Genomic DNA, 20,100 nt, shown 5'->3' with positions numbered 1-20,100 from the left:
GACTGGTTTCCAGCAGGCAGATAAACCACACCTAACCCCTGAACCAGCTGTAACTTCTTAGCCTAGCTGACTCTAAAGCTGCAGCTGTGGGCGCTAAAGAAGTATGGGTCCAAGTTCCCTGAGTACCTGCTCCTTTTATAGAAAGAACAAATTCACATGTGATAGACAAGGGAGAGCCTCAGGTGAGAGGATGGTCTGCCTCCTTTCAACTGGCCAGGCCTGGAGCTCATTAGTTAGGGTGTACTTAGCAGCTAGCCAAGAAGCCTCTGGGAGCCCCATGTTTCTCAATCTACCCAGCACTGGGACAAGATCACTCCACCACTTCTATATGAATGCCAGGACTAAACCAGTGCTTCAAGGCAAGTGCTTTACTGACAGCCACTCACCAGTCCCCACATGCTCAAGTTACTAAACCTTTGCCATCTAAGTGGTAACCTCAGTGAACTGAGCGACTGGTCATCTTTCTCAATAAGGAAACCTAGCAGGAGCTAACCACAGTGACTGACTACTCAACTCCACTAGCTTCATAATTAACAAGACTTAATTAACTTCCCAAATGTTTTATTTCTTAAAATATAAACAGGAAAAAAATAACTCAAAATACCCATTCCTTGGGAACTTAATTTGTTGAGTAGACAATTCTAGTAATAAACATGTCAATTCTTTCATGTAAACTAACGCTATAAGCATTTAAAGTAATGAAAAAGCTTTAATTAGGTTTAATTAATAGGGTTTTTTTTTCTTCCCTTTTAAGTTCCTGGAATTGTTTCACAAAAGTAACTTATGTTTAGGAGTCTCTAGAACTGATAAAATGCAGCCTCAATTTGAGTACACACACACACACACACACACACCACTGAAATGATCTATTACTACTATATGAAAAAGTTGGTATTACAGCAAAGCCAATTCAATAACAAAACAGTAAAACAGTATCTACTGAAAACAATTTTAAGCATGCACACTTTGTAATAATCTTATAAAAATAAATGGACTATTCCTGTCACCATTTATACGTGAGAATATAGAGTGCTGCCCCAATCAATGCTCTAGAGCAAGTGCAGCCGAACAAGGACACCACCGATGCGTGTGACACACAGAACGGGGAAACCTTCAAAAAGCACCACAAGCAGCTAAGGAGTGCTCGAAGTGGAAGGATTGGTTACCCAATGCCGAATGTTCAGCCCTCAAGGCACACACACAAGGCACATCGCACAGACTGGGCAGGTGTGGTGAGATCTACTCAAACATTAGTGTCTATTTCATTCACTTTACATTAGTCCTACTTCCATCCATAAGGAACAGAGAGCATTTTTTGCCTTTCTGCTTTTCTCAGAGCAAGCAAGAGGTGGACAGAACAGCACTTACAATGACATTCAGGGCACTGCTGTAGCTCAGGATGCCAAAGGATAGCATGCGGGCTGGGCTAGCCTACAGCTCTAGGATCCAATGTGAGGGACACTCATCTCTGCTCAGTTTTATTCTAATTTTCATTTTCAAATATAACCTTTTATATTTTATACCCAACATACTCATGAGAAAAATTAATGACTAGAAATAAATCTTAACTTAGTTCCTTTCAAGGTAATTGCACAATAAGATTCATTTTGTGGCAAAATGATAAGAAGCATATAAATCACATTATGAAATTTACAGAAGATGATAGCTAGAAGATATCTAAGAAGGTCTAACTTCACATTCAAGAACCTATCAGACATGAGGTGTCCGTGTGTATTTAACTCAAGCAGATCTTGAGCCCATCATATACCTCTTGGTAAGCCACCCCACAGCAGTCCTAAAGAACCTACCTTCTTCATAAGATTCAGAAACTTCTGGACTTTGAAAGAATACTGAATTATTTATTAATAAGCTTTTGTGTATGTTCTTGTAGTCCTGGCTGTTTTAGAACTCACTATGTAGACAAAGCTGGGCTCAGACTTAGAGATCTGCTTGCCACTGCATCCCAAATGCTGGGACTAAAAGTGTGTGTAATACTACCTGCCTCTACTTAATAGTCTTTTTACATCACAGGAATCTTTAAAAGTATTTTATGGCTTAAATCAGAAATAATAAACAAAATATATTTTAAATGATTAAAGATGTAAGCTGAATATGAAAACTGATAGTCTGCTAAGTAAATTATAAACAATCATGATATATTGCTAAAAATAATGTTATAGGAATTTTTTTCTGACTCTCTGTAAATGGTGACCGATATAAATCCAAGAGTGCCGCATCTAAGCAGGAAGCACACAGGGCTGGACTCTAAAGCCTACCACCATGCACATACACCAAGAAGTCAAAAATGGAAATTCTGTCTCTTCAACTGGAAGTGTATTGAAAGCATGTCTGTGTGACCCGCTGATTGGAAGCAAGTGGGAGACGAGCCCTGAGCACCCTGGTTCGCCGGAGCGCACTTCAGGTTGACCGTGTGCTCTGTACTTCCCTCACTTTCTGTTTCTCTCTGGGACATGAGCAAGAGCTTTTCTAAACTTGAACAGCAGTGCTGATGAACGACTTCAATTCTCAAACATGGACCTAACTTCTAAAGCAACTGACTGCCTGAAACCAACTCTAAGCCCTGTCACAATGCTGCTGTTCACACTCGGTGCTTTGCAAGTGTACCGCGAGAGGCCTCTGGCAAAGGATGTCCACACCACAGACACGCAACCACAGCCAACTACTCATTGCCACCACACGCTGCTCGAGCAGAGAAAGCACATCTCACCTAACTCATCCTCGTAGGAACCACCTGCTATACTCAGGGATCTGAGAAAGCCATGCCAACCAAATCCTAAATCTGTTCACAACAGTTGTGTTCCTTACTCAGCACAGCGACAACACAACATGACCAGTGAGTAGACTGCCCCAAAACAGTGGCTACAGTAGGGCAGGGTGAATTCAAGCCTGTAAGGCATACCCACAGGTATACGTATAATGTGTTCACAGAGATTTCAGCATTCTTTCTAGATCCTCAATTTATGAAAAATTGGTCATCTGTAGTCTGAATATTAGAATAAATAGCATGCTTAATATTTACATATTCTCCTTTGAGTCTTAAGGACTTTCCTCTGTAATTTTACAAATGTAGATGTTATTTTTAACATAAAATTAGTTCCTCTAAATTAGTAGTGATTCTTACTTTCCTAAGACTTTCCACAAATGTTTTCTTATTTTAAACATTTCTTCTTTAAAAATAATTTCTTTATTCCAGAATGAGAAGTTGGGCTGTTTCTGAGTATCTTTCAATGAAATGAAACACGCGTGTTCAAGGGGTGGGGAGAATCAGCAAACTTAAATAACACTTCTGAGCACCATGTTTTATCTACAGAGATTTCTACTTAGCATGTAAAACTGAAGCTGTTTTGACATGTTACTAGTCTAGTGTTTTCAAAGGGATAAGTTGTAATTTCAACATCATTTCTGATAATAATGAAATTACCTGGTTAGTTAGAGGTTGCTGAATCTGGTCAGAATATGGTAAGGCAGACACCTGCTGGTCACTTATGCTCGGCTGGCGACGGTCACTGTACTGGTGTGAGTGGGGCATCTGTGCAGCCATCTGAAGGCCAGCAGCATGGAATGAGAACGACGGTGCAAGCCGGACAGATGAAGGTTTGCATGCTGAAGTCTCTCCTCCTGGGAACACACAGCAAGTTCAGAGAGTGCTCACAGCCTGACATACGTGTCATCAGATGTACCTTAGCCACTTAAACTAGTGCTTTACGAGATTCAATAATATTAAAAGCCTTAGTAATGACCAACAAGTATGGTCATTCAACATAATAGCTATGTTATATATGTAAAATAGTAGAAAACATGGATTAAAAATGAGTGTAAATTTCTTTTGAGAAAATCCTCTAAAAAGCTTTTTATAACAAGCAGTAGCAACTTAAATATTACACTTATTTACTGTTTTCCCTTTGTGGTTGTGCAAGCATGTGCCCACAGTGTACCCAGGGAGTAGAAGGCAACCTACAGAGGTCAGGTTCTCTCCTTGTACTATGTGAGTCTAGGGTTCAAACTCATGTCATCAGATTTGGCACCACTGAGTCATCTCACCAATCCAAAAGTAACAAGTTTTAATACTTATTTCGCATATGAAATTCTCAACATTCAAGAGCCCTAAGTCACATAGTATGAATTCTTGGGAAGAGCCTTGCCAACTAACTGGGTCCTCAAATACAAATCTGAGAAAGGACAGTGCTAGCAATTAGCATCACTGGTTACCCAAGAGCTGAGCAAAGAGATACTCAAATACCTAACTGAACTTAATTCAAGGATGCTAGATTCCCCTACACTTTTCCAATTTTGCCCCAACAAAGCTTAGATCTGGCAATCTGGGAAGGGAGGGAGGGAGGGAAGGAGACAGGGAGAGAGCAGGGAACAGAACAGTCAGCATTCACTGCTCAGGTAAGCTAGAAACCATGATTCTAATTTCCACAGCAGAAAAGGAAAATGAACACTGGAGTCCGCTGACTAACAGAAAGGTTATAATACTTCCTTAAAAACAGAACAAAACAAAACAAAACAACCTTATCTCCAGCCAAATTTGTAATTAGAAAAGGCAGACATGAAAACCAGGGCAATGAATTCTAGTCCCCAGATACTTGTGTCTCCTCTAAAATGAATATCCAACATTCACAAGAACTACTTAAGGCATCCATTCACTATTCCTTCCCTGCTATAAGAATCCAAGGCAAGCTGGTACAGACACTCCTCTCAATCCGACTGAACCGAGCCAGTCACCGTGTGTGTTCTCCCTAACGCTTGTGCCATCCATTTACCCTCGGATGTCAAGTTAAAGGGAACACTGCTCATCTTTTACCAGACATAATATGATAATGAAAAACTAGGTTGACCCATAGAAAATTGTTGGTATTTAGCTTCCTTTGGGCTCAATTTTGTAGGATTCAACTCAATACTTATCATATAACAAATGATCCTCATCCCATTAAACTAACAAGTAACTATACTATTTTAGTCTAAGAATATACAACAATATATTAGCATATCAAATGATATAGTTACCTGATAAAGTTGTAATATTTCATTCTTCACATTGTTATTCAAAGTTCATTTTAAATTACTGAAGAACATATATAAGATCCTATTTGAACCTTTCAAATCCTTCTGAATTGTAACTGAGTTTTACCACAAAAGCAAGTTTTAACTTTCAAAACTCCATTAAGCTTTTGTTGTCAAATTAACAGCTTGAAAACTAAGTGTCAGTCGATGTGTTCAAAGCAGAGCTCCGGTGGCTACGGAGCAGGTCCCTCATGAAAAGCAACACTGGCCGTGTACAACAGTCCATTGGCAGTCTGTGGGGCTGTATGTGGTCTGACTCACCAAGGCAGACCCACGAACAGACCCAAGCAGAGCCTGGAGAAGACCTGAGTGAGTGTAAAGGAACAAGCAGACACCTGCCTCAGACACTGACATGCCTAATCAGTGTCTGATGCACACCATACTCAGTGGCCCTGAAGGTCTCTACTACTAATGTGCAGATAGAAGACGAGTGACTGCATTGTTCTACATTAGATTAGACTATGTATAGCTAACCTGAGAACAATACTACAGAACAAATAAATGAACGTAATTCAAATTAACCCAAATTAGAACACACAAATATGGAATCTCTGAAGCTAAGGTGTAATAGAAAATGCTTAATAAATTCCAGGAACAGCCAAGTTTGCATGGAATATCCTACAAAATTAATGCTAACAATGTTAAGGAGGAAACATGTCAGAGCCGCCAGCTGTGCTTTCAATGGCTAGAAACAAAGGTCTGGGAGTAAGCGGGCGGTGACTGTAAGTCCAGGGCAAGTCTGTTGGTTAGTTCTCCATCAAACTTGCTGCGTGGTACATGCCTTGCATTTACTAAGCAGTTTTTCAGTGACTGAGTCTACCACAAATGGATCTACAAAGAAATAGCTGAGAAGGGGGTGGAGGGTGGGGGGAGAAGAAGGGTAAGGGTGAAGGAGTTAGTCACTCTACAAATGCAGCTCAAGAGTCAGAGTAAGGAGCAGGCTTCCGGGAGAGAGGCTGTCAGACAGTCGTGTCAGCTCCTGCTCTTCTCTCCAGACCAGTACAGCTCAAGGTCTAGTTAGCTCTGCAGCTACTGGTATTAGGGAAATCTATATTAAGATTACACTATACAGTGACTGTGGCTTTGCTGAATCTAGTAACAAGGATTATTTAACAAAAGTGATCTTAAAAACATATGAACTGACTTACAGTGGCCAATGCATGTTGTATATGATTCACATCCATACACACATGGACATGCAGCTGTGCACAGAAACAACAAAATCGCTTATGAGACCATTGCAAAGCCTGTGATTATTAGTATGAGACACTCATGAACCAAAGACCAAGTTCTCAGTAACCGTGGGATGTAACGAAAGCCTACACCTCAGATTCCAATTTCTGACCACTTTCAAATCCCTGTTACCAGAGAACTCATTCATCATGAATGACAACAGAACTGGCCAACACACACCTAATTGGTTTTCAGATGTGTTGGAAAAGTCTCTGATCATTGAAAGAAAAGAACTGATCTTGAGTCTCACAGTCACTCTGTCCTTCTATCTGCAGGAACCTGCAGAGAGAGCAGTGTCAGACGCAAATAAAATATGACAGCACTGTTGAGCTGTGCGGCACAATCAAGAACTCAAGATGACGACTGTGGGTCATCATCCTAGACTCTCATCTTAGCCAAGCTACACAACAATGGAGAATGCCGTACAGCTAGGCAACAAAAGTCTTTAAGAGCTGTGAGCTAAACAATATCAGAATCCCACAGACCAGTGTGACACTGTGTCTCACCTAGAGTGAATTAACCGAGATAAACAACCACAGATAGCCAAAAGAAGCCAGACCACCATGTTTTGTAGGTTTAGGCTTCACCTGGTTCTATCATAAAATAAAGGTTTGACCTTCTTAACACAGACAGAAAACAAATCTCAAAGGATGAAGACAAAAATCTTATTCAACAAGGACTTCAAAATCTAGATGTTCAACAGACCAACATATACACTGTCACATTGATCAAATTTACCAGGCCAAAAAATACAGGAAACTGTAAGAGGTATAAGCATCTATTAACAAGAATAAAAACACACACACAAACTGCCACTGTAAACAGTGTATCTTCTTCGAGTCATGGGACCTATGAAAGGACCACATGGAAACTCTAGAAATGAAGAATGCAGTCATCTGATATAGATCAGTCACTAGGGAAGACCAATAAAGAAGAGGATGATGATGATGATGGTAACAGAAACTTATCAAGTGAAGAAGTAAAAAGGAAAATTAATGGGAAAAGCAAATACAAAGAACATGGAACCAAACTGTTGAAATAAATTATGAAGAAAACAAAGCATTAAAGTAGCCAGAGATGTCTCCTAAACCACTGACTTATGGAAAACCATGCCCCGTCAAGAGAAAGGAAACGATCAAGACAACCAAAGAAAGAGACCTGCCGCCAACACGTTTATATTCAGTGAAAATATCCTCATAACAATGACAGCAAAATAGTTTTCCAGTAAACAAAACAATTTATCAACATCAAATATACACTGAAAAATGTTTAGGGAGGTTCATAGAAGGAAAATGACTAGACAGAAATTAAGATCCACACGGAAATATTAAGTACGCCAGAAAAATACTTCTAAAAGACAACTGTGTGAGAAAAAAATAACATTCTATAGAGCTTATTCCATCTATAAAAATAAAGTGAACAGCAGTCATGGTCCAGGGATGAGCCAGGAGCAGACCCCAGAGTGCAGCTGGGCAGTGCGTGTGCTGAGCCCCAGAGCAGCTGAGACAACAGCTGCAAAGACGGGAGGCAGATGACAGTCTTGATACTCTGAGGTCAGCATGCAAATCTCTGCATTTAATTTACTGCTTATTTCACTTGTACTTAATTCTGAGACACTCTAGGATACTAAAAGCTAAACAACAGAAAAATTTATTTAACCTCATGACTAAAGGAATTTTACCTCCTGAAAAAGGGAAACTAGGTCCTTACTGCTGAGATTGGAAGCCAAGAACTTAATTTTTTAAAAAAGATTCATTTATTGTTATATGTAAGTACACTGTAGCTGTCACCAGAAAAAGGCATCAGATCTTATTACAGATGGTTGTGAGCACCATGTGGTTGCTGGGATTTTACCCAGGACCTTTGGAAGAGCAGTTGGTGCTCTTAACCACTGAGCCATCTCGCCAGCCCCAAGAACTTAATTTTTAATAGCAAAGAATATGAAAAATATTGAAATAGTCCCAGGATAGAGCTGCTGGGTGTCATAAATTACTGTACTGTCAGAACTCACATGTGCAAAGCTGTGTTTTCTATAACATGCTAAAAGTATTTTTAAATAGCAAAAATATAAGGCAGGTAATAGCAGCAGTCTTTTTATTTATTTATTTATTTATAAGATTTATTCACTTGTTTGGACACTCCTCCGGAAGCAGGCATCAGATCCCAGTACAGATGGTTGTGAGCTACCATGTGGTTGCTGGGAATTGAACTTAAAACCTCTGGAAGAGCAGTCAATGCTCTTAACCACTGAGCCATCTCTCCAGCTCCAGGCAGACATTTTATAGATGTTGCTAGCACTGAATACTCCAAGTAGAGAAATGAAAATGTTTTCTGATGATAGCTATACTTCTAAAAACATTTGAGAAATAAAACCATGTAAAAGTCTGCACCCACTAGGAATGAAAAGGGCAGGAGATATGGGAATCAAAGACAGGCAGACCAAGAAACGCCATGTCTCTGGGTAAGCTTTGAAGGAGTTCCATCCCTGCCGATAGATAGATAGATAGATAGATAGATAGATAGATAGATAGATAGATGGATAGGTGGGTGGATGGAGATACATAGATGGATTGGTAGAGATAGATAGATAGATAGATAGATAGATAGATAGATAGATAGATAGGGATGAATAGATAGATAGACAGACAGACAGACAGACAGGCAGGCAGACAGAGAGAGGTAGTCAAGTAGACAGATAGGTAAACAGATTAAGGCTGATAGACAGACTTTGTCAGGTGGTGGTGCACACGTTCAGTCCTAGCAGAGGCAGGTGGATCTATGAGTTTGAGGCCAACTTGGTCTAAAGAATGAGTTCCAAGATAGACAAAGATACACAGAAGCTGTCTGAGGAAAAACAAAACAAAACAAAATAAACAAAAAAAAACAACCTACCAAACAGAATTCCCAAGCCTCTCTGAGAGGCCTGACCAGAACCGATGCAGCTCTGCTGTGCTGCTCAACAAGCAGCACCTCTCCATTCTGTCTGCATGGCAGCTCAGGAATGAGGATAGCCACAGAGGCCCCTGCATGTCCCCGGCCTGAAGACAACAGCATGAAAGGGAGGCTCCTTTCCATGGTAACAAATGGGACTGGCTGACAGGCCTCAGTGTTTAGGAAAACAATACTAGAAATGGTTCCCATTTCAAAAAACAAAAAGCAAAAAACAAAGCCAGCCAACTGGAATAATGGCCACTTATATAATCATGTTTTAAGTTTGAGGTAAATGTAATAAAAGAAAAATAGTTACACTGTGTAGCAGTGTTTTTTTAATTAATTAATTTATTTATTTATTATATGTAAATTTATTTATTATATGTAAAGTACACTGTAGCTGTCTTCAGACACACTAGAAGAAGGCGTTTAGATCTCATTACAAATGGTTGTGAGCCATCATGTGGTTGCTGGGATTTGGGATTTGAACTCAGGACCTTACTTACTGAGCCATCTCACCAGCCCCTGTAGCAGTGGTTTTATGATGCTTATTATCTTAAGCCTTAGGCTTCCAAGAAATGTATGAATACTTTTTTTCAAGTTTCCTTATTTCCTAAGTGCTCACCATCTTTTGGTGGCAAACAGCATGCTCATTTCTGAAAAGAAGGAGAAGGAAGGGGAAGGGAGGGGAGGGGAGGGGAGGGGAGGGGGGGGACAATGCCTCCTTCTCCATCCCAAGGACAAATGGAGCTGTGTGCATACTTTTAACTCTTGTTTAGGTCTAACTAAATAGGTGTTAAATAAACAATGTATTTTAAGCCAGTTAAGTATTTGTGTCTCTATATTGAATTATAGCTTAACACTTAAAATTATCCAATGAGGCAATCATTTGGGATAACGACTCAAATTAAAACCTGTGCATTTACAGAATTTCCATCACAACCATTCAAAGGACAAGGTTATTTCTCTGAACAAAGATAATTTAAAAGTTAATCATGAGTGGACTTGACAGCAGGCTCCTCTAATCCCAGCACTTGGGAGGTAGAGGCAAGGGGGTCTCTTTTAGTTTGAGGTAAGCCTGGTCTACACAGTCCGCGGCCAGCCAGGGATACACACAGTGAGACACATCTAAATAAATAAATAAATAAATAAATAAATAAATAAACAAACACAACCAACCAAATTAATTGCACCATAATGCTTTTACTATTTTCAGAATAAAAGCCACTCACTAAAAGTCTATCTGTGTAGTAAATGTCACCCTCTTCACGTTCATTACACAAAAGCAGTTAACGCTGCGTTCAATTAATCTAGAAACTACTGCTGTCCAAAGGCTGCATACTATCCTAAATACAGATACAAGTAAAGTCACTAACATGGTCTCTCCTCTCTTAACTGGACACCACTGAAAACCACACAAGAGGGGAAGCAAGTGGAACTGCTTGAGCTAAGTTAAGTATGTAACAACCAAGTGTCCTTTCCCTCTCAAGAGGCACATTTCTACATACCAAGATTACTCTTGATAACCAAAGAACGGAAAACATGGGTTTCTATGACACTTTACCACAGCTCTGTGCATAGCTATCAAGAATTAAAACAAAGAATAAAATGTAAAAGCATTTACTAAACTCTAACTTTTGCCAAACTGTGTCATGAGCCACAGAACCAGAGCAGTCCTGTGAAGGCCCAGCTGCAGCTCCATCTCTAGGTGAGAACTAAGAAGCAAGTCCCTTGGCAGCACCTCCTAGGAAGGCAGAGCAAGACTATTTACAGAGCCCTCAGTCTCTACCATGCCTTAAAAATACTGCTGGGAAAGTTCTTGAGAAATCCTACAGACTCCTCCAAAGAGAAGAGGGCTGCTGGATCTGCAAAGGAATGAAGGAGTTACTGAGTCACCGTAAAGGAAGGAGAGAGACAGACAGAGCTGTCAACAGAGCATCTGCTCTAGACACAACCTATGTGGGTAGCTGTGGCCATAGGAGAGAGATTTTAAAAAGCATTCAAGGAAGACAGCATTCACAAGTTTCAGAAGGCACATTTAAAAAACAAAGATAAAAGGCCTTATTTAATAGTCCTGAATCTTCTGATCAGCTCACAAAATGTCCTGTGAAGAACACAGAACTCCGAAGTGCTTCAGGCTGCACCTGCAGCAGCCTTTCTTCTAAGCAGCATCTTAAACACAGAACAGTTCCGGGCTGGAGATGCAAAGTGGCTTGGGTATAGCTTAGTGGTGGAGCTGGACGTAACATACACATGAGATCCTGAAGTTCAGTCTACAATACAGGGCATGCCGGGAAAAGGATTGGGGGCAAAGAGTACAGAGCGAGGATTGTTAAAGAGGGCAAGAGACCACGCGCAGGAAGATGCACACAAGCATCACAACACTCAGGTGTCTGGAGTCAATGTGCCAACTTATTAGTTAGCAACTGGGTAACACTGGGTAAGTCAGCTAGATCCTCACCACCTTTTCCCATCTGAGAAAATGGGCTAATAAGTTAACAGCATCTAAACATCCCTGTTTCTGACTAAAATAACAGCAACGATGAGCAAAAGGGCTTGGTAAGAAAACAGAGAGAATTTGTGGTTTAATTCAACAACCTAAGCGTGAGACTGCAAATAAATATAAGGCTAGTGCAGAAGGGGAGATGCATGAAAGTCGATCAAGTCCACTTAGAGCCTGAGTTCATCTACAGGACACCTCTGCCCAGACTACCTAGAAAACAATGGTGATTAGCACAAGTCAGAAAACAACTCAGCTATGTAATGGTGTTTCCCAAGATGTATCCTGCCTGACCTGAAATTCAAAGACCACTGATATGCATAGCAGTTTCCACATTTTCTAGTATAAGACAGTTAAAACTGTTTAAAAAAAAACCACCAAGAAGATTTCAGTACCAAAATAAGGGAGACAGACAGAGGACTCAGAAGCTAGGACATTCACTGGTGTTGCAGAGGGCGTGAATTCAGTTGCCAGCTACAAAACAAACAAACAAACAAACCCGATGTTTTCAATTAACTCTATGGCCCTCACAATTCCCACTTATTACAACATTGGTCTGCGTTTCACTTACAGTAGCACCTGGACATATGAACTCACTAATCTCTAAGACCTGTCAAGTCTTTGTGTCACTTTTCTACAAACCCACTGGATCCACTGGAAGCTTATGATCACATAAGTGACCATGAGTGGGCTTGGCAGCGTGCTCCTCTAATCCCAGCACTTGGGAGGAAAAGAGGGGGAAGGTGGGAGAGGAAGAGGAAGAAGAGAAGGAAGAGGATATTGGGATATTGTGGGCCTGTGTTATTCTTAAAGAGAAATTGTTAGTCAAACTGATTCACAGCAATTTACATCAAGTATATGAGGGACCACACAAGACATAATTACTGAAGTGTGCAAAGACTAAGGGATAATTTTTGAAAGATTATCTCACTTTTATTCAAATGCATGTTATATAGTATCAAATATAATAAATTCTAAAAATCAGATTCAGTAAATTAATCTTTAATACATAAAATATTTCTTTCCAGCTGAATGATAACTAATATAAAAATTCTGGCACACACCAAACCCGCCTTTTCTACTTCCCAGGTTAAAAGGTAGTTTTTCTCGTGAACAGTCTTGCCTTTCAGAAGGAAACCCACCTTGTCCACTCCCCAGGTGAGGAGGTAGTTTTCTCGGGAACAGTCCTGCCTTTCAGACGGAGCTCTGGGATTTGTACCCAGGGCTTTGCAGCTCCTCTAACCACTACGAATTCTGCCCCTTACTCAATTTTAAAACCTTCAAAAATTAAATCCTCAACTACTTAAATACTGTACATATCTAAAGTGTTCTCAAGGAGTAGTTATAATTTGTTGGCTGAACAGCAGAGGCAAGTGGATCTGAGTTGGAGGCCAGCCTAGGTTTACAGAGTGAGTTCAAGGACAACCAGGGTGGATTACACAGAGAAACCCTGTCTTGAAAAATCAACAACAAAACCCAATGACAACAAAAACAATGTGTTTATGCCAACAGCCTGAACTGTGGATTCTCTTACAATGTAACTGAAGCATGTATGTCCTCATCAGAAGGAAGGCAGCAACTGCAGACCCTGTGTTGTTCCTGCACAACCCCCCAGGACTTCCTCTCGCAGTGATATGTTCCTAGGAACATATCACTACTACTTAAGTACAGCAAAACATTCAACTGCTTCACAATGAAAGCAAACATCCCGGAATGACATGGAATCTTTGTAGCAAATTCTATTGAACAGTTCATTCACTAAGCCCTGAGCCAGACAGTCACTCAGCACTGCCCAATAGCTCACAGTCTGTGTGGCTATTCAGACCAAGATAAGTTATAAATGTAAAACTTCATTAACTTCTTTAACTTCATTACTCCTTAACATCTTAAAGTTGATTAGATATTAAAATAATATATTTTAAATATACTGGGTAAACTATATAATTATTATTAAAATTAATTTTAATTTATTATTAATTTTAAAATGTGATTGCTTGCTACGTGGACACTGTTGTTGTAGGCAAGGGTCTATCATTAGTGGTATAACTGTGAAGGTGGTGAGCAAAGCCTGGGCCTCCAGAAGGTCTGCATGTCCCTCTGTGTGAGTGGGAGGTGTGCAAATCAAAGTTATCAGATCCCAAGGGCTGGCTGTTCACAAGAAACCAGACAGGTACAGTAGCGAGAACGAGGTGCTAGCATTTCCCTTCTCTTGTCTTCTCCACAATCTACACCGAAGACAAACAGGTCTTCCTTTAGGACAACTCGGTGCATTGGTAGGGGCTGTCTGGGGCTACAGCAAAGCTTCCAAAGCAAACTCCAGCCTGAGCTGCGAGGCATGGTATACTATATTTAACAGTCTTCCGGGACTCAAAAGCAAGCAGGAAAGCCAAGTTTGACCCAGTTCTATAAATGGCCTCTCCATCCATCCATCATCCACCCAAGTGAGGGATCTTTTTCAGTCTTTTTCTTCTACCCAACACACACAGACACACAGAGAGAGAGAGTCTCAGTCTCTCTCTCTCTCTCATATTCCTCATCCAGCTTACTTCTATGATCTCTGTCAAAACCTTATCTGGAACAGTGGGGTCCAAACTGCTTCTACCCAGGCTCCATGCCCCCAGTTGCTTCTCAGGATTGCTACCAAAATTGATGTTCTCAGAAGTCTCAAAATCTCACCACGGAGCCCCCAGAGCCTGCAGGCTAAGTGCTCATACCTCTCCCACCCCCTTCCCACCATTCCTCTCTGTTCTGTCTCCCAGTAACTTCTGTCTCAACTACACTGACCTTCTTGCTGGTCTGCAACAGCGTCTGATAGGACACATCTTGAATACACAGCCTGCTCCCTTTTCTGCTCCAAAAATTTTGAACTCAAAATTTGAGCCAGGCAGTGGTGGTGCAAGCCTTTAATCCCAGCACCTGGGAGGAGGAGGCAGGTGGATGTCTGAGTTCAAGGCCAGCCTGGTCTACAGAGTGAGCTCCAGGACAGCCAGGGCTACACAGAGAAACACCACTGTCTTTTTAAAAAAAAAACAAAAAACAAAAAACAAAAAACAAAAGAGCCCTGAGTTAGATGCTATCCTAAGACAACTTCCTATGACTCAGCACCATCCTTCCCTTAGGACACTGTTCTCAGCCCCCAGAGCAAGCATGCTATACACTAAAGTCAGCATTATGCTCTTGAAATAGAATCAGAGCCCTTGAAGGAAGGATGATAATAGTTATTTCTCTCTGCATTCCTGGAACTACAAAAGAGCAAGGCCTTAAAGGTGACAATGAGCTAATGAGTGAAAGAAAGAGCAACTGTAGCTCCCTGCCCAAGTTATGCAGACTTGGGCTGAATAGGGCACTCCTGGGGGAATCCTACACTTCCCTAGGCTAGTGATATAAACACTGCACACCAAAAACATTGCACAACTTCTCTGCTCACATAGATTCCTATGCAAGGACGGTCATACCCACTCTTAGGGACAGTCCCTGAATGAGTAGATGTGCTGACATCACTGTACTGGGAAAGCTGTGATGTAGAGAACCTTGCAAACATATATAAAAAGGTCAATGGAAAATGCAGAAGAGAGCAGTCCCCATCTTATAGCCCAGCATACTTGGCCTATAGAAAACACTCGCATACAGATGCTATCATATGGAGCTATTTGGAATCTGGACACCCTTCTTGTAGAGCCACAAGGTGGGAAGGAGGGAAGGAAAGCCATGCCTACAATAGAGGAACAGGATTTATCAGCTAAGCATGCCACACAGGACACTTACTTCTTCATTGAGGAACAGATGATCCTGAATTTTCTCATACCAACTCAAGTATTTTATCTGTGTATGCATGTTAGAGGAATATCTATCCAAACCTCTAAATTCTTACCAGACACACCAGACTGTTTACCGTTTGTTCATTGCCAAAGCCAGAGTTACAAGGAGTATGGAGACAGAGCCAGATGTGGCATCCTAAGCTGACATTCCTGAGCCTTGACCCAGTCTTCTCTATTGCCTAACACTTTCAACCTGAAAAGAGTTTCTTTATTGGTTGACAGTCTTAAAGCTTTCTGAACATTTTAGCCTCAGCTCTTAGGACCTGTGGCGGTGTTTCATGGTGGGAGCACATGGCAGACAGACCACAGCTGTGCCTAACACAGTATCACCTGTAGGTACTTTTTTTTTGCTGTAAGATGTCCACATTTTGCTCTGTAACTGTAAAACAGTTATTTAACAGCCAATGGACGGTACATGGATTATACCAGTTGGCTAACACTGAGAATACAGAAATACCAATCTCAATACACTTCCCAGAGATGTCAGTCTGTGTTTTTTGAAGGTATCAGTCGAGGGCACAGCAGATAAGAACCTAGACTAATCCTAAGTCCTCAAGAAACATGCTTCTAGAGCTGAGATGGTAGCTTGTTTCCTGAAGAAGTACACAAACACACAGTGGGGAAGGGAAGCAGGCAAGAACAAAGCTGGAGTGCATCTTCAAGTCAAGCTGCATAGTCTCAATTTACTGTACATACGCCTGCTTTGTTCAATATTTGAATTCAAAGAAGCCTACTGGGGTCAATCACAGTAAGTTATGGTTTGCATCAGAAGGTAGGGCATGCCTCCATTGCTTGTTTTAAATCTTTCCATTTTCATTACAATAGCAAGGTCAGGTTATAAAGATGCATATTTTTCCAAAGATTGGGGGGGGGGGCACGCTTCTGAAACACGCCAGACACCCACAGCTATGTAGTGTCAGACATTCACATGTTCTCAAGGTCTCTCGGGAGTCTATGACAAGAATTCCCGTGAAGGTACTGTATAACTTAAAACACCAACAGTAAACTGCAGCGACACACGTGTCATTCTCGGTTACAGAGTGATTTCCAAGCCAGCCTGGTGTACAAGAAAGCAAGATACTAACGCTAGGGAGATGGACGGATGGACGGACGGACAGACAAGGTAACATTTTGCATAACATAAAAAATTCAGAGCATCAACTTTTTTTAGCTGACAAGAGATTCTCTTAATCCTGCCTAAATTATTTACAGTAACATAACCAATAATCCTCACTGTGTTTCTGGGAACCCAAGTAACTGAAGAGTTAAAATGTGAAGGAATATGGCCTAAAATGAAGCATGTTTCTAAATTATTAAATAGAATTATTGTTAAAAGTCCAATCTAGAAGGTAAAACTCAGAGGAAAATCCCTATCTCGACTTCTGTGAAACAGGGGGCTTGAAGAGCAATTTTGTCTAGTTTACAAATACTTCTATTAATTCATAAATTCATATCTAGAAACACTTAGAGGAAAAGTAGATTTGTCAGTTTAGAGTCAAAGCTGGTTATGGCCACATCACATCATGACGCTGTACCAAGAGATGGAAGTTGTCCACTGAAGTTCAGGTCTAAGCACATCACTTCCTGTGGCTCCTAAGACTAAGCTTAATTTTCTAGCTCTAAACCCGGACCATGCCTTTTGTAAAATTGGTTGGCAAAGCCTCAGACAGAAATTAACATTTTTTTAAATTTAATTGTTTTTTGAGACTTTCATTCATGAGTACTTTGTTTACATAATTTCAATCCTTCCCCCCTCCAACTCTTCCTGTGTCCTCCCACTCCCTCCTCCTTTAACTGCTCTTAGTACATACACATGTGCATATATGCTGAGTGTCTGAGTTTAATTGCTATTAGTACATATACATATACCCATGTGCTGAGACTCCGAGTTTAACTGCTAGTACAGACATATCTGCACACATGTACCCATGCTGAGTGTCTGAGTTTAACTGCTATTGGTACATACACACGCACACACATGCTGAGTCTCTGAGTGTTGCTCCTGTGCTTTAGGACGGAGCACCTGGGCTTGATCCCCTGCCAGGCTGAGTGATGCAGCCTCTACTTGCAATCAGCCATTCCTGCTATTGGTGCCCAGTGTACTGGCTGGTTTTGTGTCAACTTGACACAGCTGGAGTTATCACAGAGAAAGGAGCTTCAATTGAGGAGATGCCTCCATGAGATCCAACTGTAAGGCATTTTCTCAATTAGTGATCAAGGGGGAAAGGCCCCTTGTAGATGGGACCATCTCTGGGCTGGTAGTCTTGGTTCTATAAGAGAGCAGGTTGAGCAAGCCAGGGGAAGCAAGCCAGTAAAGAACATCCCTCCATGGCCTCTGCATCAGCTCCTGCTTNGAACATCCCTCCATGGCCTCTGCATCAGCTCCTGCGGTGATGAATAACAGTATGGAAGTGTAAGTCCGAATAAACCCTTTCCTCCCCAACTTGCTTCTTGGTCATGATGTTTGTGCAGGCATAGAAACCCTGACTAAGACAGAAACTGCTGTAAAACCCAATGAGCACAGCTGTACCACCAATAAAACTTTTTACAAAAAATCAGCAGAAGCTAGATCTGAAATCTTGGAGTTCTGAATTTCTTTTCTTTCTTTCTTTTTTTTTTGTACTCATGTGTGTTAGTATGTGTCTGTATATACACACCTTCTATCTGCCAATACAAACTTAAAATAGCATCACTTTTGCTCTGCATTTTTATGTTTGAGAGCTCCTGGGTGACAGAGAACAATGTGACAAGGGGTTGGAGGTGAGTGCATACTCACTCCTGTGGGGCCAAAGGACAGCCTCAAACAGTGTTCCTCAGGTGCAGCCCACCCTGGTGATTTTGTTGCTATTATTATTGTTTGCTTGGTATTTGTTTTTAGGCAGAGTCTCACTGACCTGGGGCTTTCAAATAGCTAAACTGGCTGGGCAGTAAGCCCCAAGGATCAATTGATCTCTGCTTCTCTAGTGCTAGGATTACAAGCGTATACTATACACCTTGTCACAGGCAGCCAGGCTGTCCTCAAACTCATGCCCCTCCTGTCACAGCCTCTTCGGTATTTGCCTCCCTGTATGAACCACCATACCAGCTCAGCTTTAAAACAAAACAAAACAAAAAAACATGGATTTGAGAACAGAATTTAGTTTCCTCGTATTTGTAAGGCATGAACATAACCGATGGAGCTCTCTCCCGTCCTATGTATTTTTATGCAATACGAAACACCATAGATTTCTATTTGTATTTATCTGCTATTAACTCTTCCTCGCCAACTTCAGTCAGTCAATCAATCAATCAATCAATCAACACTTGAGGATGGAACTGTTGCTTCAGGCAATGATCTATCTGTCCTGAATGGAAAAATACCAGACACATTAAAAATAAACTGCGCCGGGCGGTGGTGGCGCACGCCTTTAATCCCAGCACTTGGGAGGCAGAGGCAGGCGGATTTCTGAGTTCAAGGCCAGCCTGGTCTACAAAGTGAGTTCCAGGACAGCCAGGGCTACACAGAGAAACCCCATATCTCGGAGAAAAAAAAAACAAAAAAACAAAAAAAACAACTGCATAGAGTGCTCAGGTACAAATGGAATATAGATGTGACCACTACTACCCAAGGCTAAGGGATCACTATGGAAGAGATGGCAGAAAGACATGAACCAGAGGTTGAGAAGACCAGAGCAAACAATGTCATTTTCATGACAGGACTGTTAGACTCACAGCAGCTGTGGCTGTCTACACAAGAGCAAACTGGTCAACATTCTAACTGGAGGAGGGAGGGTTCCTGAGTTCTCATCCCTAAACAAGGAGCTGCTGATAGTTAATCCCCTAAGGGAGAGGAAGGGTTAATCTTCTTTAAAGATACAAACTCTGGTAGGTCAACCACGCTCCAGTGGATATCCCCACACCTACAAGTATACAGTCAGCACAACCTAAACTTGGTGGGTTATGATAGGAGGGAGGGGAGGAGGGAATGCCAAAAGCTACACCCGTAAGATCTCACCAACATGACCACCTACACAAGCTGAACAAGGGCAACAAGACACATGCTAACGTGGACATGAAAATTAACAGTGTCTAGACTTTGTAAGGAGTTTCCAGGCTCCCATATGGAGAAGTGTTAAGCTTCCTCCACCTAGTAGAAACTGTAAAGTTGCCCAGGAAACAAGAAGAGGTTCCCAGGATCTTATGCACAACTATGACCAACTACTACAGAAACCAGAGTGCAAACAACTCAACTCACCACTAAAATAAAACCAGAAGTCACAAAAGAAACTACAGAAACCACAAAACAAGCTTGTACTTGTTAGTTAGGGTTTTACTGCTGTGAACAGACACCATGACCAAGGCAACTCTTACATGGACAACATTTTATTGGGGCTGGCTAACAGGTTCAGAGGTTCAGTCCATCATCATCAAGTGGGGAACATGACAGCATCCAGGCAGGCATGGTGCAGGAGGAGCTGAGAGTTCTACATCTTCATCTGAAGGCTGCTAGCAGAACACTAACTCCCAGGCAGCTAGGATAAGAGTCTTAAA

At 41.3% G+C, this 20,100-nt stretch overlaps 1 protein-coding gene across 5 annotated transcripts in view; it reads right to left on the bottom strand.

Moving 5' to 3' along the window:
• The window catches only part of Dyrk1a (dual specificity tyrosine phosphorylation regulated kinase 1A), a 122,241-nt gene that overhangs the window by 28,931 nt on the left and 73,210 nt on the right, over positions 1 to 20,100 (bottom strand). For all 5 annotated transcript variants that reach the window (XM_029470578.1, XM_029470580.1, XM_021185336.2 and 2 more), the window contains one exon: positions 3,443 to 3,639. In XM_029470578.1, the coding sequence (XP_029326438.1) occupies positions 3,443 to 3,639 (197 nt within the window). The remainder of the gene's footprint in view (positions 1 to 3,442; positions 3,640 to 20,100) is intronic.

This window comes from Mus caroli, chromosome 16 (assembly GCF_900094665.2).
Source record: "Mus caroli chromosome 16, CAROLI_EIJ_v1.1, whole genome shotgun sequence".
Lineage (NCBI taxonomy): Eukaryota > Metazoa > Chordata > Mammalia > Rodentia > Muridae > Mus > Mus caroli.
The sequence above is the reverse complement of the archived record's forward strand: the minus strand, read 5'-3'. Positions and strand labels throughout refer to the sequence as shown.